At 50.7% G+C, this 22002-nt stretch overlaps 1 protein-coding gene across 2 annotated transcripts in view; it reads left to right on the forward strand.

Annotated features, from left to right (window-relative positions):
* The window catches only part of CACNA1H (calcium voltage-gated channel subunit alpha1 H), a 163572-nt gene extending 142295 nt beyond the window's left edge, over window positions 1-21277 (forward strand). For both annotated transcript variants that reach the window (XM_085592084.1, XM_085592085.1), the window contains 7 exons: window positions 1003-1073; window positions 7205-7283; window positions 9074-9195; window positions 9822-10100; window positions 15508-15691; window positions 18814-18992; window positions 19659-21277. In XM_085592084.1, the coding sequence (XP_085448210.1) occupies window positions 1003-1073; window positions 7205-7283; window positions 9074-9195; window positions 9822-10100; window positions 15508-15691; window positions 18814-18992; window positions 19659-20729 (1985 nt within the window). In that variant the 3' untranslated portion in view covers window positions 20730-21277. The remainder of the gene's footprint in view (window positions 1-1002; window positions 1074-7204; window positions 7284-9073; window positions 9196-9821; window positions 10101-15507; window positions 15692-18813; window positions 18993-19658) is intronic.
* The last annotated feature ends 725 nt before the right edge of the window (window positions 21278-22002 follow it).

The raw sequence follows: 22002 nt of genomic DNA on the forward strand, positions 1-22002 counted from the left end.
CAGAATCACAGAGTTCATACCCTAATAAAATTAGCATCCTAAAACCACAGCTGGAAAATCCTCATAGAATGTGGTTTCGAAGTGACAAAAAAAAAAAAAAACAACTAATTTAATGTTTATTCATTCAGGTTTGGGGGGAAATTCTTTGTCTGGTGTGTGAAGAATGCCCATTTATGGGCTGAGGATGACAAGGAACTGTCACTGCATTTCTGGGGGGTGATTTTCATCAGCTTTGGATTTGGTTTTTATTCAGCAATTTGAGCAACACTTAGAGAACCAATTACCCCCAAATTTGGGGGAATGTAGCATTTTGATCCAGGATTGTCACAGGATTCATCTCCTCTTGGGAATCCCAGAATCACGAGGTTGGAAGAGACCTCTGAGATCATCAAGTCCAACCCGTGCCCTAACACCACAACCAGACCAGAGCACCGAGTGCCAAGTCCAGTCTTGTTTTAAACACATCCAGAGATGGTGATCCCACCACCTCCCTGGGAAGACAATTCCAGTATTTTATTATTCTTCCAGTGAAAAAACTTTTCCTAATATCCAACCTAAACCTTCCCTGATGTAGCCTGAGCCTATTTTGTCCATTTTCATCGAATTCCAGGATGGTTTGGCTTGGAAGGGACCTTAAAGCCCATCCCATTCCACCCCTGCCATGGCAGGGACACCTTCCACTATCCCAGCCTGGCCTTGGACACTTCCAAGGATCCAGGGGCAGCCACAGCTTCCTTGGGAATTCTATTTCAGCCCCTCCCTACCCTCCCAGGGAGGAATTCCTTCCCAATATCCCCTATCCCTCAGGCAGTGGGAATGCATTCCCCTTGGGACGGGCAGGGGGATGTTCATCCCTGTGGGATGCAGGGAGCTCCCCACATGTACAAACAGCAGCAAGAGAGATCTAAACCCTCCCTGCAAGACCTGAACCTCGATTTCCTGCCTGGATTTTCCCTGCAATAACCCCCAGCCCTGCTGAGCAGGATTTGCTCCTCATTTCAGTGCTGAAACTGCTGAAAATGGCCACGGGCATGAGAGCTCTGCTGGACACGGTGGTGCAAGCCCTGCCCCAGGTAAGCCCCCAAAATTCCTCCATGCCCAGGGTGTTCCCCTTGGGGACAGAAGTGCCTTTGGGGCCTGGGGACAACTCTGTGGTTGGTGGCCTCCACTTGGGGAGGGTCTCAGCTTTCTCCAGGCCGTGGGAGTGGAGTTTTGCGTAGCTCATCCTGGAATGTGTTTGATGGGAGAAGCAAAATGATGGGAAGAGTTCCCAGAGCCAATTCCTGTAGGCAGAGCTGGTACAAACCCCAGATTTCACTGGCAAGTTTGGGAAACACCAGCAGGGACAGAGAAGGATGTTGGAGAAAGCATTGGGATTTTCCAACTCAGAGTTTTATTTGGGAGACAGGAAAAACCACAGTTATTGACAGAGGTGCTGCAGCCTTGGAAAGGCAAATTGGGGAGATGCTTCTGAGGGTTAAAAACTTGATTTGGGGTCACCAAATTCTCCTGAGCTGCAAGAGAAGCAGCAACACTTCCAGACTTTGGGAATTTGATAGGATCCTGCAAGTGTTCACTTTCTGGAACCTCTTTTTATGGATCTGACAAAAGAAGGAAAGGAACTTTTTGCAGGCTTTCTGTCCTCCATCAGAATTCCAAGGTGTTTGTGTTTGGGTGTGGGTTTTATTTTTTTTAGTTTTATCCTTTTTAAGGCGTGTTCTGCTCATTTGTGGGTGTGCTGGTGTGAGCTCTGACTGTTCAGTGTTGGAGTTATCTCAGGTTTACCCTGCCCATCCCAATTCCCTGGGTCCCAGGAGCAGCCAAGGGCAGACCCCATGTGGGTGGGAGTCATGAGTGGCCACAAGAGAAGCAGCAGCAAACATGGAATTACCCAAAAACGCCCCTGGGGCTCAGCTCCTGAGTGCAAAGCAACCCACAATCTATTCCAGGAGAGCTGGAAAATGGGGGATCTCTTTTCCTTGCAAAGACCCCTTTGCTTTGCTCTTCATCATTGCCATGAAGATGTTTCTAATCCCAGCATCCAGATTTCCTTAAGGATTTGGGCTGAGCCTAAGCAGGGATTTACCAGCCTGGCCCCTGGGCTGGCATTTCAAGAAATCCTTGGATTTGTGTCTGTTTTTCCAATTTACAAAGCATTGTCACCACAGCCTGTATTTTCTCTCCCTCCTTGTTTTCTGTCCCCAAACCCACCAAACAATAGGGTGGCTCCAGGCCAGGTTTCTGGTTTCCTTGGGGTGTTCTTGCAGTTTGCATTCCCAGCAAGGTCTCTTGGCAAGGGAAAACCCCAGGGATATTCCCAGCAGATCTCGTGCAGATAAAAGAATGCCACTTTGGTCTCCAGTGAAGCTCAGAAAATGAGAAATGAATTTTAAGAAGAGCTCTTTGACAATCATCACTCTTCATAAAGCTGCAGCTTTCATTTCCAAGGCAGGGCATGAGTTCATACCCTAATTAAATTAGCATCCTAAAACCACAGCTGGAAAATCCTCATAGAATGTGGTTTCAAAGTGACAAAAAAAAGCTAATTTAATGTTTATTCATTCAGGTTTGGGGGGAAATTCTTTGTCTGGTGTGTGAAGAATGCCCATTTATGGGCTGAGGATGACAAGGAACTGTCACTGCATTTCTGGGGGGTGATTTTCATCAGCTTTGGATTTGGTTTTTATTCAGCAATTTGAGCAACACTTAGAGAACCAATTACCCCCAAATTTGGGGGAATGTAGCATTTTGATCCAGGATTGTCACAGGATTCATCTCCTCTTGGGATTTCAGACTGAGCTTGAGCTGCTCTTTTCAAACTGTTCCTGCCCTGCTCCTTGTGTGGTAACCTCTGCCAGGTCAAAGACCTTCTCATCCACCTGATCTGTGGAAAAAAAATTAGATGGAGAAGAGGAAAAAGATGAGGAGAGGCCACAGAGACAGAAGAATGATCAGGGAATGATCTCAGATTCTCTGCCCACCTTCTCCATGTCCTCCCAATCCCTGGTTCTTCTTTTAAGGATTCAGTGTTAGGGACTCAGCTATCCCCTGTTGATGGAATACATTCATGTTTATTCTTCCTACTAAAAAAAAATAAATCTGGTGAGGTTAGTCAGGATTAGCAAGGTTTGTTTTTTCACTGGATGTAATTTTGCTTTTTTCTCGTAGTACTTCTCCTGTTTGGAGCAGTGGTAGATAAAATAATCTCCTGCAGTCTGGTGAACAGGAGAGCAGTGAACTCTAATCTCTCAGTGTGGAGCAGCTTTTCAAGCCCTGCTTCAAGTGTTTTCCTCTTCTTTCTGAGCTCCTGCTCGTTAAGGCTCCATAATGAATTACACCACTCATCCATCACTGATCATTTCCTTGCTCCTGCATCTGGTGGCTGCTGGCTTTGGAAGCAAAGGCTCCTCTCTAAGGCTCCTGCTTGATGGTTTTCCTTTTAGTCCTTTAGTCCTTTTCCCATTCCCAGCTTTCCAAAGTCCCTTTCTGTATCAGATTTGGGGTATTTTCCAACTCCCTTTCTGTATCAGATTTGGGTTAAAATGCCCCTGGTGGAATTGAATCCCCCAGCAGTCACTGCTGAGCTGCCACAGCTCTTCCTGGTGGAGAGGACAGCTGGAATCCAGCCCAATTCCCACCCTCCAACAACAATAAGAGGTGGAACTTCCCTATCAGAAGATCTGGCTTGTTTTCCCTTCTCTGGTCTCCCTTGATCCGTGGATGGCACATTCATTCCCTGCAGGCTGCACAAGGGACTCCTCTGTCTTCAAAAGCTTGGAACTGCCCCCACAGGGACTCTGTGCCAAGGAAAGAGTGAAGAACTCCTCATTCCAGCAGAGCCCTGAAGGGCAGGACCTGGATTTGCTCCTGTCCAGGAGTTTATCTCATTTTGGTGCCGTCATTCCTGGGTTTATCTTAGTTTGAGCTCCTGGAGAGTTTTCCTGGCATTGTTCCACAGATGGTGGAGGAGAAAACCAACCACCTGCCTCTGGCAGCCCCTGGAGAGCCACAGGGATGGGAATGTGTGAGCAGGCAGCACTGGGCTGGTGGATTTGGGGAGGTGGGGAGGTGTGGCTGTGCTGCAGAGATCCCTGAGGGATCCCTCAGCGACACAGAATTCCAGAGGTACAGAAACCCTGCTGGCTCCTGGGGCTGAGGGGACACAGAAAGGGGACCTTGCTCAGGTCAGCCTGAGGCAGCTTCACCCTCCAAGGTCCTGGCTCTCCAGCAGTGCTGGAATTCTCACAGCTGGCCTCTGTTTCCCAGGCAGATGTGTCCATTTTCTCCTGGACCTAGTGCATCAATCAGGCTGTGTTACCCCACTGCCAGGGTTACTGCCTGGAAGGAAGATGGGGAGGGAACATAGCATTGGAAAGGCTTGGCAGGAGCTTAATTTTATGGGGAATTGCTCTGGACAGGCATTCCAGGGAGCTGAGTGCATCAAAAATGGGAATGCCAATGGATGTCAGAGCAGGAAGAAGTTTGGGAGGAAGAGGCTTCACCCAGTGAGGGGCAGAGGAGACACAAATTCCATCAGTGCCTCTCCCAGCGGCAGCTGGGTGCGTGGAGAGGGAAGCCCTTCCCTCGAGCTGAGGAGGTTATTCCAGGATTTTTGCAGTGGTAGGGCCCGGATCCAGCTGGGATCCACTGGGAGAGGCTGCAGCCCCTCCTGGAGGCTCTCCCTGCCCCTCTGGGGGGCATGGAGGACAATGCCAGTGTCCCCACAGCATCCCAGTGCTGCCAGCCTGCATTCCAGAAGGGAAGGTCCAGGAGAATCACAGATACTCACCAACATCTCCAGCTCTTGTGGCTTCTCTGGGGTCCTCAGGGCACCAAGAACGTCTCCAAAATGTTCTTTATATGTGCTCCTGTCCCTGCAGTGCACAGCCCCCCTCGGACTGGATTCCAGTGCCATCCTTTCCAAAGGCCATCCTTTGAAACTTGTTTCTGGCTCCATTTCTCTCTGAGCAATGTCTGTCCTACCCTGTGGCATTTCTCAGTCAGCATTTCTTATCTCAATGTTTGCACACAGATGCACACCCACCATGTGGGCCTTCTGTGGGCGTGGGGAATTCTCTGCAGATCCATTTCCCACGTTTCTCCTGGTGGATAGGCTGCAGAGGGAGGGGATATCTGGAGTGTTCTGTGCCCAGGCTCAGGGGAGCTGGATGAATTCCAGAGCCTGGGCCGAGCTGCCCAGTTCCGCTGGAGCAGAACCCCTTCTCTGGGGCTGCCAGGGCTGAGGCTGCTGCCAGAGCTGGATTTCTGCTCCTGCTGGAGCACCCAGCACAGGCTTCCTTTTCCTTTTCCTTTTCCTTTTCCTTTTCCTTTTCCTTTTCCTTTTCCTTTTCCTTTTCCTTTTCCTTTTCCTTTTCCTTTTCCTTTTCCTTTTCCTTTTCCTTTTCCTTTTCCTTTTCCTTTCCCTTTCCCTTTCCCTTTCCCTTTCCCTTTCCCTTTCCCTTTCCCTTTCCCTTTCCCTCTTCTTTATCATCCTTCTTCTCCTCCTCTTCCTCCTTCTCCTTCTCCTTCTCCTTCTCCTTCTCCTTCTCCTTCTCCTTCTCCTTCTCCTCCTCCTTCTCCTATTTCCCACCCCCATTCCCTCTTCCCTCTCCTCTTTATTGAAATCCAGATAACACCTTTTACAGACAACCTGGTAATAACTCCCACGTTACCCTCAATTCTCTGAATTTCCATCAATGCTATAAATTTCCAGGCTCATTTTTCAGGCATCAAAATCCTCAGTCTCCTCAGAGCAAAAATCCAACACCCTCTTCTGTTACCTCAGCCTCGAAAGTTTGTTTATCCCTTTTATTTTAATTCCCAGTAATTATTTGCTCGTTTGCCTCCCCAGCAGCGTGTGTGGTGTGTTTGTGCTTGTGCCTGCTCCTTTCTAATGGCTCCCAAACCATCAGTGGTCCAGCAGACACGAGTAGCAAAAGCTATTCCAGAAGGCAGATAAAATAACCCAGCCCAGCCATCCACATCCCTGTTTTATCTTTATTATTCCCTGGAGGATTGTAATAATGTTAGGGAAATTGCAGAGCCAGTTTAGGCTTTATAGCAATTACAGCCTTCACTGGGTGTTTGGACTATTCCCATTTCTTTAATATAAAAAAAAATCCCCTCTTTCATCAGCAAGAGCTGTGTTAATTTTATAATGACAGATACCACACTGATAAACTTTCTGATTAAATTAAGCACAGTACAAATAACAAAAAAAAAAAAAAAACCAAAAAAACCCAAAAAAAAAACCACAAAAACCAAAACTGTGGCTGTGCCACCTCAGAGAAGAAAACTCTCCCAAACTCAGAGTTCACTAAAATGCACCTCAGAGATCAGGAATCCTTGGGCCTGACTGCCTGGATCACCTCCTAGCCCCTTGATTTTTAGGGATAAAATGTTTTTTAGGGGGTGCAGAGACCTCACTTTGTCTCAGTTAGAAGCTGCTAACAGAGAGATTAAAGTGGCAGCAGAGACAAATGTGAGCAGGTGGGAGCAGGTCGGGTCACTCTGCCCTTCGTGTTCTCTGCCTGAATCACCACAAATCTGCTCCAGGAGATGTTTGTGAGGCTTGGATTCCGTGCTGGGATGGGATCCAGCACGGAGAGCTGTGATGCTGGTGGTGTGAAGAGCTTTTGTGCTGTTTTCATGCCACTTGTCACCCCCTTCAGCCACCCTGGGGAGCTTGGAACACCTCCAGCAGCACCTGGAGCTGCCAGCGCTGCTGTTTGGGATAAGGATTTTCCTGTGGGACACGGAAAAAGCTAAAATCCAGGAAATTCTTGTTGAGAAGGGCCTGCAAAGGAAAAGGCTCAGGGAGTTCTCCTCTCCCTGGAGCACTGCAAGCCCTCCATGCCAGTGAAACCTTTGGAAACCAGCTCCTCTCCTGGCTCGCTGCTGCCTCAGAGTCCCAGGAAAGGAACAGCCCCAAACCCAAACCACAGCCCAGGTCCCACAGACTGCCCCGGGGTGGCCAAATTCCAGATGAGTGCAGGTGATGGAGAAGCTGCTGCTTCCCCCAAGGGCATTTCTGCTCACAAAGAGCTCCCTGGACCCCAAAAAGCAGAATTCTGAGAGGTCCCAGGGGAATTCTGATTTGCCTCTGGCCCCCCATCCCTGCTGTGCTTGTGTTGAAAATGTGATGGAGTGATTTCATTCATGACCTCGACTTGCCTGACCCTTGTTCTGCTTTCTCCTTGTGTAGGTAGGGAACCTTGGCCTACTTTTTATGCTCCTGTTTTTTATCTATGCTGCCCTGGGAGTGGAATTGTTTGGCAAGCTGGGTGAGTAATGGGCCCGGGGCCGCTCGCTTCATCCGGTTGGTGTTTATTTGGTATCTGGCTGCTTCCTTTTCTCCCTCTCTCTCTCATTCTTGGGCCTTCCTCAGCTTCACACTCCTGTTCTGAAGATGGACGTTTTCTCTTGATCTCAGGGTCGCAGTTGACACACGAAGATGTAACACAGAACCTTTCTGACACACACACACACACAAATTCGGCGCTTTGGCCAACGCCACCCTTGGCTGGAGAGGAGCTCTTTGCTCTTTAAATATCATTGCCCAGCATGGATGTGTTCAAGTTTGCTACTGGAGACAGAACACGAGCCTGCAGAGCTGGATGGGGGTCAGATTCCTGCTGGAGAGATGCCACCATAAACATGTCCCTGCTCAGAGCTTCCCCCACAGCCCATCAGCTCTCTGCACTTGGCTGCCACTGCTCCTGCAGCTCCCAGGGCTCCTCTGCCCCGTTCTCAGCATCACCTTCCCCTCTCTCCATCAATCAGGAGGCACCCAGTGCTTCCTGCTTGTCCAGCAGCAATTAATCCTCCACTCTGAGGATCCTGCAGCTGCTCAGGAAGGTGGCCATCACTAAAACCAGAGCAAAGCCCAGCCTTGCCCGGCCTGGAAAATGCAGTTGGAGGGAGCTGTGTCTGCATCCTCGACGTTTCCATCCCAATTAGAGCTCCAGGAGCACCAGAAGGGCCCTTCCTGAGCAGAGTTTATGGCTGTCATTAATCCCCTTTATGAGCCCAGCCCTCTGCTCAGATTACAACTGCCTGAGAGCAGAATAATTCTTTCAACCAAAACCAAATTATTTTTCAGTCTCTCACAAATTCCGGGGAAAGAATTAGTTCTGCGCTCACCCTAAGTGAAACAGTGTGGGTTTATATTCCATCCCTGGAGTTATGGGTGCATTTGTTCAGTCACAGGGGTGAAAAATGGCTCTTCTGGTGTTCCCACACACACCTGGGCAATGCCAGCCCAGGGAACCCCACTGGGGCAGGACTCTGCTTCCCAGCCCAATTTAATGGGAATATTCCCTCTATTCTTCCTGATCAGTCCATGCCAGCCACCATCAGCCCTTTCTCCCCCAGGACTGGTCATTTTTGGGTTTTTCTTGGATTTTTTTTCTTTTGTTTTTCCTTCCAATTTACCTTGGAATAATTACCTAAGACTGAAATGCCCAACCAAGAGCCATTGCTGCCTGTCCTAATGGATATTTAACGAGGCTGTGTTTTATGGGAAGATGGATATTTCATATGTTCAATTTGCATTCATTAGGCTATTAATTCTCAGGGGGAAAATGTCAAATTGCTCCACTTTATCTCAGTGAAAATATCCCTCGTGGTGGATGTTAAAAATCATCAAGGCAAGGGCGCAATCAACAGGAAAACAGTCAGAGTCTGTAGAGCAGGAGTAAAGAAAATCACAGAAAGCAGAAGATCATGGAATGGTTTGGGTTAAAAATGACTTTAAAGCCTATCCAGTGCCACCCTTGACATGGGCAGGGACACCTTCCACTAGCCCAGCTTGCTCCAAACCCTGTCCAACCTGGCCTTGAATGCTTCCAGGGATGAGAATTCCACCAGCACCATTTCCACCCCTCCTGCTGTCCTGTCCCACGGTTCTCCAGCTGAAAACACCTTTCCCCCTGTGTCCCCTGAGCGGGATGTCACCACCCCTGGTGCCATAAATCCACGGGACGTAGCTCAGGGTGCCACCCCCAGCTTTGGGGGCTGCTGTGGATAATCCAGCATGGCTTGGCTGAAGTTCTGCTCCTTCCCTGCCCCACAGATTGCAGTGAGGAGAATCCCTGTGAAGGCCTGAGCCGCCACGCCACCTTCACCAACTTCGGCATGGCCTTCCTCACCCTCTTCAGGGTGTCCACAGGGGACAACTGGAACGGGATCATGAAGGTGTGTGCAGTCTCTGGGTGCTTCCTCCTCTCTGGAAGGCTGTAGGTACAGTTTTCAAATCAATTTAGGCAACCATTGGGTGCAAAAAATAAACAAATGTTTCCTCTTCAAACATCAAAATGGGACTTCCTAATAGGAAAGCCAGGTGTGTTTTCAAGATTTGTCCTGAGTCTCAGCCAGCCTGAAGCTTTGTTCCTGGATATAATATTGAAGGAAAATTACGCCAGGTTTTTGTCTGGGAGGAGTAACCATGAGCTCTGTGTGCTGTGCCTTTGGGATGTGTCACAGAATCACAGGATCATGGAATGGTTTGGGCTGGAAGGGACCTTAAAACTCATCCAGTTCCACGCCCTGGCATGGGTAGGCACACCTTCCACTACCCCAGGTTGCTCCATGCTCTGTCCAATCTGACCTGGAACACTGCAGGAGATGAGAAATCCCAAACTTCTGGGCAGCCCATTCCCCTCTTCATAGGCGCCGTGTTACGATCCCTGTATTTTCTCTTATCCGTTTCAGTCGTACCCACTTTGTGACCTTTTGGTGTTTCTGCACCTGGAGGCCGAGCAGAGCCTCTCTAATGCCTGCCCTGATGTCACCAATGTCACCAATGTCCCCCCCTGCTGCAGGACACGCTGCGGGAGTGCACGCGGGAGGACAAGCACTGCCTCAGCTACCTGCCCGTCATCTCCCCCGTCTACTTCGTCACCTTCGTCCTCATCGCCCAGTTCGTGCTGGTCAACGTGGTGGTGGCAGTGCTGATGAAGCACCTGGAGGAGAGCAACAAGGAGGCCAAGGAGGACGCGGAGATGGACGCCGAGATCGAGCTGGAGATGTCCCGAGGGGGCGGCGGGAGCCGGGCGCTGCACGGGAACCTGGAGCACGCCAAGGGCAAGCAGCAAGCCCTGGTGAGAGCTGGGGCGGGGAGGGGATGGGTCCCAGCAGCCTGAGCTGCAGATCCCACCCAGGTTGCACAGGGGGAGGCAAGGAGCTGTGCCAGCCCCTGTTGAAAATCAGGTGAACCTGGTGGGAAGAAATGTCTGACTCCAGCTCAGGAGGCTGAATGAGTTCTGTATTATAACTGTGCTATAACACATTAATATACTATTTAAATAATACATTAATATACTAAAACTACAAACCTACTTTTCTAACTACCATATCTAACTCGCTCACAACTCGTGATCCTCTCTCGAGTCCAGCCCCAGGTGGGTTGGGTTGGGTTGGATTGGATTGGGTTGGATTGGATTGGGTTGGATTGGATTGGATTGGATTGGGTTGGATTGGATTGGGTTGGATTGGATTGGATTGGATTGGATTGGGTTGGGTTGGGTTGGGTTGGGTTGGGTTGGATTGGGTTGGGTTGGGTTGGATTGGATTGGATTGGATTGGATTGGATTGGATTGGATTGGGTTGGATTGGGTTGGATTGGGTTGGATTGGATTGGATTGGATTGGATTGGATTGGATTGGATTGGGTTGGATTGGCCACCAGGCTCAAACAATCCTCACCAGAATCCAACCAAGCATCACCCCAGGGAAACAATTCTCCAAACACATTCCACATGGGAAAAACAAGGAGCAGAAATAGAAATTGTTTTCTCTTTCTTCTCTCTGTGCACCTCTGTGAAAATTCCTGAGAGGGAGAAGAACGTGCCTCCCACACAGCCCCTACAGCAGGGATGTCACCACCACCACCCCACGTCCTGAGGCAGCTCCCGGGGCTCCTGGAGGTGGAAGGTGCTGGAAAAATTATCCTGGCCATTATTCCAGAGGAGGGTTCAAAGTCCATCTCTCCACTTCATTCTCAAGTTGTGGATTTTAAGTTCAGAGCCATAAAAGCCACAGGTCCATGTCCTGCTGTCCCAGCCAGTCCTTGGCATTTTTCAGGGCAGCAATCCCAAAAATCCTGGGAATGCTGGCACTGGGAGCCCTGGCACCTCCAGCATGGGATGGGATAAATTCTCGTCACGTGGCCATTGTTTAATCCCACTTTGGGATTTCCAGAGGATCCTCCAGCAATTCAATGCTTCTGTAAACCTCCAGCTCCCCATGGCTCTGCTTAGGACATGGAGAATTTGGGAATTATCAGAGTCCCTCAGCAAGGAGCTGCAAGTTCCTGTGTCGATTTTTGGAGCTTTTTGTGTTGAGTTTTGGAGGTTCCTGGGTTGCTTTTTGGAGGTCCCTGGGTTGATTTTTGAAGGTTCCTGGGTTGCTTTTTGGAGGTCCCTGGGTTGTTTTTGGGAGGTTTCTGGGTCGCTTTTTGGAGGTTCCTGGTTTGCTTTTTGCAAGTTCCTGTGTTGATTTTTGGAAGTTCCTGGGTTCCTTTATGGACATTCCTGGGTTGTTTTTTGGAGGTTCCTGCGTTGATTTTTGGAGATTCCTGCGCTGTTTTTTGGACATTCCTGGGTTGTTTTCTGGAGGTTCCTGGGTTGACTCTTGGGTGTTGCTGGGTTGATTTTTCAGACACTGCCTGCTCTCTGATCCCTATCAGTCCTCCAGGAAAACAATCAGGAGCTCAGGGGGAAGGAGGGCGTGAGATAATTGTCTGAGCCCATGTCAGCAGCCTGTGATTAAGAGTGAACATGGAACTGCTTTGTCAACACAATCACAAACAAATCTACCACGAAATCAGCAGGGGCTTGGAGATTAAATTACATTAAATTAGATTTTTGTGAAATCTATCAGACTCCATTAGGGCGAGGAGAAAGATTTGGTTACACAGCGACGGGGAATTGGCCCTTTGAATGTTGCTGCTCACAAACATTCCTGCAGGGAAAAGCACTGGTTGCTTTTCTAATTGAGGGAAGGGAGGGCACAGGCTCCCTTCACACAGGCTGGGAGTGCAAACAGTCCATTCTCCTTGGGCTTTCCTCATCTTTCAATTCTTCCCAGGCACGTCAGGAGGCGGGCAAAGCCTCCTTTGAACCCTGGAGGTGATGAGAAGTGTCCCCTTCATCCTTCCCACCAAAGCCCAGCCACCAGGCTCAGGTGGCTGATGTCCCACCCATCGTGGGGTTGTTTCTGAGCTGTCCCAAACCTGTCCCTTCACAGCCACCACCTTTCCAGCCTCTGTCCTTTCCGCTGAGAAATCCCAGGACAAATCAGCCCTGCATGGGATAGGAGTGAAATCCTCTTTTTAGCCCTTAAAATGTGCATTGGGTGTGACTCCAAATGTTAAACCCAGAGCTGCAGGCAGAGAAAACAGTGTCAGGTTTGATTTTATTGTTGTTATTGCAAAAACTTGTTTATAATACTGAGGCAAGGGAGGGATCAACACTTCAGGCTTCCAGCAATCCCCAGAGCTGAGGATTCAGGAGATGCTCCAGGGAAATTCCCAACAAACCAGAAGGGCTTCAACCCCCTCTGCCCAGTCCCTCCCAATCACCCCCATGCCCAGGTCCCATCCCAGTTTCCAGGGTTTGGGATCAGGCTCTGGAGTGCAGCAGGTGTTTCCCAGCAAGGAGGAGGAGCAGCAGTGATGTCTCCAAACCATCCTCACTGTCCGGAGCAGCTCTCCATCTGGGAGCCAACAAATTCCCCATTCATGGTTCATATTTCAAGCCCTTATTCCATTTGAAATTTACCCACATCCCTAATTCAGTCCGGTCTCAACAGCTGAACCTTTAAAAATTGAAGTGGCTGATGTCAAGAAGGGCTTTGTTCATTTGTTCCAGCTTTAGGAGCCAAATCCTGAGATCCTTCTGTTCAGGTGCTGAGACCTTTTGTTCCTGGTGTGGCTCCGGGCTGAGCAGGAGCCCCTGGCTGCCCCAGCCCAGGTGATGCCGTGCTGGTGGAGCTGGGGTGGCCAAGGACCAGCTGGCAGTGCCTGCTGAGGCTTTAATCCACCAGCTGAGAGCCCTGGGTGGCTCCTGGGCACAGCCACAGCTGGCAGAGCTGGATGCCCACGAGCTGTAAATACCCAGGATGCTGGTCCCCCTCATCCCAAGGGTAAAAAACCATGGAGTAATTCACCTTGGGGTGTGCATCTCCAGGGAGCCAGAAATACAAGGGGAAAAAAACCAAATTTAACCAGATCCTTGGTGAGCTCCAAACCTGAGGGATCTCAGGGACAGGTTTTGCAAAGGAAAATACATCTCATTTAAGACATGCAGCTGGGAAAATGTTTTCAATCAGTCACTGGGAGCTGGTGTGAGAGGAGAACCAGAGGGATTCTCTGTGTTTGAGATAAAAGGGTAACCTGGGAGGGAGGGGAACATGTCCAGCCAGGCTGCAGGGCCTGGCCCGGGGCTCCTGCTCCTCAGCCTTGGCCAAGTCCTGGCATCACCTCTCAGCTTCTCCACCAGCACCTCAGGGCCATCATTCGTGTCCCCAAAGCTCCCTGTGACCCCAGGATGGATTTGCTGAGCGGGGTCAGGTTTAAGGTTTGTGGTGAGCTCTGTGTGGGCACTTCCCACCAGACCCATTTCGGTGACAACAAATTAAAATCCCTTTTCTGCCCCAAAAAAGGCTCTGCACCCCCACTCTCGCTGACACGATGTCTTCTCCTTCCCTCTGCCTCCTTCTTCAGGGTTCAGTGGTGAGCAAAATGCTCCAGGTTTTTGGAAAGAGGCCTCGAGGTTTGCAGTGGTGTCGATGTGTTTAAATGCCTGCCCTGCGAGGGTGTTTTGGGGAGAATTTCCAGAAGGACCTGTTTTGGCCCCTCTGTTTGAGGAGGAGGATGTCATCCTCAGGCCTCCTGAAAGCATCTCCTCGGAACACCAGATGGGGAAAATGTGAGAAATGCTGCTTTTCTCATGTGTTTAACAAATGGCCTCCTTTTTCCTGCCCCTTCCTTTCTCTCTTCGTGTCCAGGAGTTGACTTTGGACAAAAAGTTGACTTTTTTAGTGGTGAGTCATTGATGCCTCCCTTTATTCCAGCCACATCCTGAGCTCCTCTCTCAGTGTAACCCTTTGTCCTGTGTCACCAGAGCTCGGGGTGGGATCCCAGTGGGGACAGCAGCACGAGGCTGGGAAGCCACAAGGGAAGGAATTCCCTGTAAATCCTCCACTGGGGTGACCCCATGTCCTAGTTTAGGGCAAATTTGGGAGAAAAACCTTTGGAAGGAGCCCCCAGGAAACAAACCCCCACAGGCCCTCCCCACCCACCTGGTTGGGGAAGAATTTTCTCAGAGAGAGGTGGAAAAAAAACCACTCCCCAGCACCAAAAAAAAAAAAAAAAAAAAAAAAAAAAAAAAAAAAATTAACAACATCAGATGACAACAAAACTCTTTCACCACTCTGAAGAGATGAACAAATGCAGAAAGTCTCTCCTGGGAGTGGTGGCTGGGGATTGCTCTGGTCGCTGGGGGTGGCTGCTGCAGATCACAGAGCTCAGGGCTCGGTGCTCCTTGGTGTTTCCAGGTCCCATCTGGAGCAGGTTGGACTGATATTCAGGAAAGGGAAAGGGAAAAAAAACAGTCCAAGGAAAGAATTGGACTGCTTAGCTAAACTAACTAGAAAGCAAAGGGGAAAGCAGAAAGAAGCAAAGCAAAAGCAAGCCAGCCTGCACCGGCTTCTTCTAGACAACAGAACATGGGGGGAGGTGAACAGCTGATAATAAAATGTCAGAATCTGAGGTGTTGTTGATTCAGAGATTGTAGAAATTCTCTGTCTGTCTGCCCCAAAGCAGAAGCCATAATTGGTCTGTGCTGGTTTCCAGGTTGTTTATTCTGTTGATCTCTCACATGTTCTGCTGCCCTGCCCAGCTCTGTCCTGCAGGGCAGCGTGTGGGGCTCTGCCCTCAGTGGGATGTGACAAACATTCAATACCAGAAACTCCCTGGGCTGCATTTACAAGAACGTGCCAATATCTGTCACCTGCGTTGGACAGTGTGTCCCCAGCCTGAACCAACAGAAAAATGCCAACACCACAGTGAGACATGGAGGGCATGAAGAAGGAGAAAAAGGACAAGGCACACCCAATTTCCTCCAGCTTGTCCCCTTTGGACCCCGAATCTAGAATCCTAAAATTTGACTTTTGCACCTGTGCCACACTTAATTATTACTGATATCAAACACTCAGAGCTTGTAATTAATCCTGTGAGATTGAAAACTCTTTTCCATGGGCAGAGATCACAGCCAGTGTCTCTGGTGGCTCTGTCCAGGGTGTTCCTGACCCCTGCAGGGTCCCAGACCTGCCAGGGCAGCCAGAGGGAAGCTCTGGATTCCCACACAACAAGACAAAACAAAACAAACCTTCACTCTCAGCGTCAGCTCCAAAAGCCCAGAACATGATATCAAACAAAAACAGAACCCACGATGGGGGACACCAGCGCCATAGCATCACCCCATCTCCCTCTCCCGTTGCTCCGCAGGGCGCTGCAGCCTCGCTGAGGGCCCAGGACTCCCAGAACCTGCTGGCGGTCCGGAAGATCTCCGTGTCCCGCATGCATTCCCTGCCCAACGACAGCTACATGTTCCGGCCCGTGGCGCCGGCCGCCGCCCCGCTGCCCCTGCACGAGGTGGAGATGGAAACCTACCCCTGCAAAGCCCAAAGAGGTACCACCCTCGCTGCTTCCCCTGCTCTGGGGAAAAGTTTTGGGTTCCTCACCGTAAGAATGATGGGGAAGGGCTGGAGCGTGTCCAGGGAAGGGGATGCAGCACCAGGAGCAGCTTGGTGGGGGATCAGCTTGGAGAAACACAGGGGGAAACTTCTCACTCTGCACAAATCCCTGACAGGATGGGGCAGGGTCGGGCTCTGCTCCCAGGGATGAGAGGAAACAGCATCAAGTTCTGCCAGGGGAGTTTGGATTGGATATCAGGGGAAATTTCTCCACTGGAAGGGTGTTCAAGCATCAGAACAGGCTCCCAGGGCAGAGGTGGGGTCATCATCCCTGGCAGCGTTCAAAAAACCTGTGGATCTGACACTTGGGGACTTGATTTAGCGCTGGCCTTGGCAGTGCTGGATTAATGCCTGGAATCCGTGGTCTTTTCCAATTTTTACAACTCCGTGATTACAAGCACGGGGCAGGAGCTGCATGGGGTGTTCAGTGGGGAGCAACCAAGCCAAGCATGGCCTGAGCAGGGCTCGATCCCATCAGCACCACCGTGCTCTCCCACACCCTGCATCCCTCCACGCTCCCATCCCTCCCCCAGGAGCAAGCTCAGGTGTCTGGGGAGCAGCAAAGCTCCCCAGCACAGGTTTTTAGCTGAGGGAAAAGGGAGCTGTGCATTCCCTCTGGCTCCTCCTCAATAACATCCCCAGGAATAAAAGCCAGAGCTGGGATTGCTGCCAGCACAATTCCTCGTGTTCCAGGCAGGCTGCAGCCTCAGGGCAGTGCCTGCCAGCAGCACCGTGGAGTTCAGAGCTGCAGGAGTTTCTGTGGGAGCAGAAAGATCAGAAACCACTCTGGGCTTCTTCCCGAGCCCAGCCCTGTAATGAATGTCATGGCATCACAGAGCCTTTGAGGGGGCATCCATCCTCTGCATCCCAGCACAGGTCCCTGAAAATGCCTTTCTGGCTCTTCTGTCGAGCTGCTTTGAAGGGGAAATTGTTGGAATTTCAGATGCTGAGAATTTTAGATATTTTTTTTTTTATGTTGATAGATTTTGATTTTTAAGAGAGTATTGTATTTAATTTGAAGTGGTAGAGAAAGTTTTTAAAATTTAATTCTAGAACTGAGATTATGAGTGTGTAGTTTGATTAGAAGTGTATAATATATAGTGGAAAATTTAGAGTTTGAGGTTTTAAAATATAGTGATATATGTAAGGTAAAATAGAGGTTGTAGAGTGAAGGTTGGGGGTTTTAAATTTTTTTTTTATGGGTTTGGGCAGTATTCTGGTAGTAATTGGATAGAAAAGTTTGTACTGTGGGATATGAGGGATCAGTTATTAGGTTAAAAGTAAAAATACAACAGGAAATGGATCTGAAACACAATCTGTGCCTCCCTAAGAGCACATGAGCTCCTGGAGGGGCTCCCAAGAACTTTTCCCAGCCTGGTTCCCTTTGATCCAGCATGGTTTGAAATGCCAGAGCTGCCCGGTGGGTTTGCACACCCAGATTTGCTCTGATTTCCTTGGGAGAAGGAGCTCTGTGTTTGTTCAGACTCTCTGGGAGCCAGGTCATGTTCTCTGCTCGGTGTTTATTATTATTTCACCTGCAAATTCCTCGTGAAGGAAAGAAAACAGAGGTTGAGTTTCACAGGCGGCCTCCTGGAGCTGCTTTTCATCCCTGGAGCAGCTGCAAAGCAGGATTTATATCCACATAAAACTGCTGGCATGTTGGCAGGGGTGGGTAGAGCCCACCAAGGATTCTCTGATGTTTCCTAAATTCCTAAATTTCTCTCCAGGAGCACTGAAGGGATGGATATGATGGATATGACATTACCTGGTGGTAAAGCCTGCAGCACCCCGAGCTGTGCTGCTCCTGAGCTGCCCAAACTCTGCTTCAAGCCACAGATCCATAAATTATATCCAAGTTAAACTGAGCCCATGGAGACTCCCATGGGTGTTTCCATGGGCTTCAGGGTGTCTGATCTTCTCCCAATACTCCACTGACCACACAGTGAAAATCTTGTGGGATAAGGAGATCTTGGGATATTTTGGTTTTAGATGCAGTTTGCTGATTTCCTAGAAAAAACAGAGAAAAAATATACAACCTCTGAGACTTTCAGTGCTCCTGGGCATCCAGTTTGGAGGGGGTTTGGGTTTCCTATATGAGAGCTCGATGGAAAGTTTCCAACAGGAGGAAATTCCAGCTGAGGACAGGGAGTGGAGCATTGGGTCTGGGTTTTATGACCGTGATTGTGACAGACTTTATGGCAGAGTTTTTCTGCATCATAAAAAGCATTTTATAAAGCCTGGAATAGCACATGACCAGCACCGGCTCTGCTTGAAACTCTGGTTCTAGGAGAGCCCAAAAAAATCCTGGAGAGAAGCGGGTTGGGGGTGGGAATTCCTTCTGTGGTGTTCTGGAGAAAAGCTCCAAAAGAAAAATTATTAAACACTCACTTTTCTTTGTCCCCACCAACAAATCTGTCTGTGAAATGCAACTGTGATGTGTCTGGATGGTTTTTGTCAGGGGCTCGAGTTCCCTGACCCCTGGGTGAGGTCTCTTGGAGTGATGGATCACGGTGTTTGCATCACGGAGCTGGGCAGCGCTGGGGGAACAGGCGCTGGGTTTCAAACTAATGAGGACAATAAATCCCGCAGCCCAAAAGCAGAGAAGATCTTTCAAACAACTCCCAAGTGCAGGAAAGCAGCACCACGGATGGGCTGGGGAGGAGGGATGGCCTTCAGACCCAGGCTTTGGGAAGAGCTTGCACAGCTCAGGGCTGGCAGAGCGCTTGGAGCGTGGTGGGACCACGCTGAGCTGAGCTGTGCCCTGGGGACAGCCCCTGCTGGTGGCTGGGCTGTGCTGGGTGGGAGAACTGCCCTGCAGAAGTTGTAGAATATCCTCAGTTAGAAGGAATCCACAAAGATGAGAGTCCCAACATCTGTGAGCTCCCTGCCATCCCTGCTGAGATTCAAAGCAGCAGACAGGACGCGGGACAAGTTTTTTAATCCAAGGTCTATGCTGAGCTTTGGCATTTCGGCCAAGTCCGACAGGTTTTTCCTTCTCCCTCGTGTGTTGACTCCCTTCTTGGAGCTTCTGCTGACTGCTGCCTCTGTGCTGCCCTAGGATCCATCACCTCCATCCGCTCCCAGCCCGTGGCTGGCAGCTCCTCGCTGAGGGTGCCCTCGGAGGCGCTGCCGGCGGCCGCGCGCTGCCCCGGCCACGAAGGGCGGCAGCGCTGGAGGGGCCCGGCGCCCCACGGCACCCCCCGATCTCCTGCCCTCAGCAAGCTGCTCTGCAGACAGGTGAGGGGCCACGGGCACCCAGAGGTAACACCTGGTTCCTCCCCTTCTCTCCCAGTCCCCTCCTGCGTTGCTTTGCTTGGAGGTAAGAGTGGAATTCCTGCTCCAGAGAGAAACGTGCCGTAAGTTTTAACACATTCCTGTCTTAGCAAATGGCACGTGGATAGGCCCTTTTTCCCTGCTTCCATCTCCATGGCTGTGCTATCCCAAGAAATAAAACCTTCTCCGTGGGGAGAAGGTGCCCAAATCCACTTTACCAGTGCTGGGAGAGCCCTCCGCCGTGATGGGTTGTGCTCAGGACTTGGGGTTGGGGCAAGACCAGGGCCCAGCAGATGCCAGCCCTGAACGTGAAGACTCCCGCCAGCTAAAGTTTGTCCTCTTGCACAGGAGGGTCTGACAGGACTGACACGATGGGGCAGGGACGAGGTGGGCTGTGTTAGACCCACCAACCATGGGCTCCCCATCCCTGTGAATGTCCCAGGCCAGCTTGGATGGGGCTTGGAGCAGCCTGGACTGCTGGAAGGTGCCCGTGGCAGGGTGTGGAAGGAGATGAGCTTTAAAACCCCTTCCAACACAATGTGGTTCTATAATTCTGCGCCCATCACTGGCGGTGCTGCTGCCCAGCACATCCCCAGGCTCTCACCCCACTTCTCTCCCCTCCCCTTCCAGGAGGCCGTTCAGACGGACTCGGTGGACGGACAGACTCCAGAGCGCAAAGACAGCCTGCAAGCAGAGCCTGGAGAGCCTCAGCCACCAGCAAAGCAGCCCCCGAGCAGCCTCACCTCCAGCCCTCTCCATTCCCCGCTCCCGGCCACCCCTCCACGCTCGCCCCCATCCTCCCCACACCGGCCCCTCGGCGCCCTGGCTCGGAAGCACACGTGTGGCCAGCACGGCGTTCCCAGCCGGCCACCCAGCCCCACCGAGGGCTGCCAGGGCGAGCCCTCGGACCTGGCTGACGAGGAGGTTCGGCACATCAACAGCTCGGCCAAAGACTGGGCAGAGGAGCGCTCGGACCCCGGCAGCCGCTCCACCTCGCCCTTCGCCTCCCCGGCCCCGTCCCCCGCGCCCCTCAAGAACTGCAGCACAAGCAGCCTCTCCCGCAAGGAGAAGGACTTGAAGAAGTTCTACAGCACCGACAGCAAGGGCTTCCTCAGCAAGCCCAGCTGGGCCGACGAGCAGCGGCGGCACTCCATCGAGATCTGCCCCTCGGGCAGCGCCCCAGACCGCGGCTTCCAGGAGCCCGCCGAGGACAAGCAGCGGCTCCCCGGCCACGTCCCGCCGGAGGCCGAGCACATCCACGGAGCCCGGAGGAAGAAGAAGATGAGCCCGCCCTGCATTTCTATAGATCCTCCCATGGAGGACGACGGAGCAGCGGCCCCACGCAGCAAAGCCTCCGAGAACACCCTGCTGCGGAGGAGAACCCCGTCCTGCGAGTTCCCGGCCTACCGAGAATCCCTGGAGCTCCCGGAGAGCCGAGGGGAGCACCTTGGCATCCCCAACTTCTCCTTCGAGCAGCTGGACGGCGGCTCCTTGAGCAGCCTCTCGGAGCTGCTGGACAGCGCGCAGTCCACGCCGGCCTCCGTGGGCTCGCGGCCGGACGCTGAGCTGCAAAAGCAGGAGCACCTCCAAACTGAGAGGGGCAAAGAGCTGCTGGGCACCGCTGCCAAGAGCCCCCTGCGCAAGCAGGGCTTGGGGCCCGTGACTGCTGCCACAGGAGAAGGCGCGGGTGACCCCGTATAGCTGCTGGGATGGGGGACAGGGGGGTCTCAAGGGCTTGTCACCAACCTGGGGGTGGCTCGTCACCCCGGCCGTCCCCTCCCTGCGGGCACTCGTTGGGAAGCGCTGTGGAAGTTTGCAAAAAAAAAAACCACACACACACACACACGCGTGAGAAAATGAGAAAGAAACCCGAACGAGCGCGGCTGGATGAAACTGGGGATGGGGTTTTGGGGGGATTTGGCGAGAGGTTTTGGGGTTTCTTTACTAAGGGGAAGGTGGAGTTGATGCAGGGGTGGCTTCGTTCCTCCCGCCCCACTCCGTGGCCTCGATCACATTGATTCAGGTCTGGTTGGGATTTGGGGGGATTCTCTTGGGGTTTTGTTGTTTTGTTGAGTTTGTTTTTTTGGTTTTTTTTATTTTTTTTTATTTTAAAGATGCTCAACTTTTCCTGAGGCACCTTTTTGAGCTGTCACGTTATGCTGGAGTGCCTGGGAGCTGGACATTGTCTGTATATCAGCAGTTCTATAAATAAAAATTCTGTATTTGTGAGCTACAAAACGAGGAAACAAGCAAACAAAAAAAAAAAAAAAAAAAAAAAAAAACCAAACAAAAAAACCTGGGGGGAAAAACCAGACCCACAAAAACTCTCTCTTCATAATGCACATATTTTTATAGAGAAACAGAGATGCTGTTTTTTGCATTACGTGGGTGGTGTTTCCTTGGGTTTTCTGTGGAATTAATTATTCCAGCCATTGATTTTCCAAATGTTTCTCCTCTTTCCTCGCTTCCCTTCTCTCCACCATCACCCCGCCAGCTTCTTCTCACAGCTGATGCTTCTGACATCTCGCTCATTTTCTTTTGTACTTTAGAGGTTGTCCTAATTACAGACAAAAAACCAAATCACTACTGAATTGTAGCCAGTGCAATAATAAGTTATTCATTCTTCCTGTCTGTCCAACTGTCCTGTTGCTTTTTTTCCCCCTTTTTATTTTTAACTGAAATTCAGGTTAAACGTCGCAATAATCTGAACTGACATGCACAAAGACGGTTTCTTGTGTTACAAAGAGAAAAAAACTAATGAAAAAAAGGAAAAAAATAACTACATTTACAGAGAGATTAAAAAAAAACTGAACAAATAAATAGTAAATTATTTAAGAAATGTATTTTGTTTACTGCAGTTCTAAGTAAATTATTGATACAGTGTGTAAAGGTGTAAAGAGCTGTCGTAGGTGATGTTCTGTGTGAGCATTTAAGGTGATGATTTGTCCTCCTCGTGGCAGAACAACTCCCACCC

Source organism: Lonchura striata, chromosome 14 (genome assembly GCF_050655825.1).
Source record: "Lonchura striata isolate lonStrDom1 chromosome 14, ASM5065582v1, whole genome shotgun sequence".
Classification (NCBI taxonomy): Eukaryota; Metazoa; Chordata; class Aves; order Passeriformes; family Estrildidae; genus Lonchura; species Lonchura striata.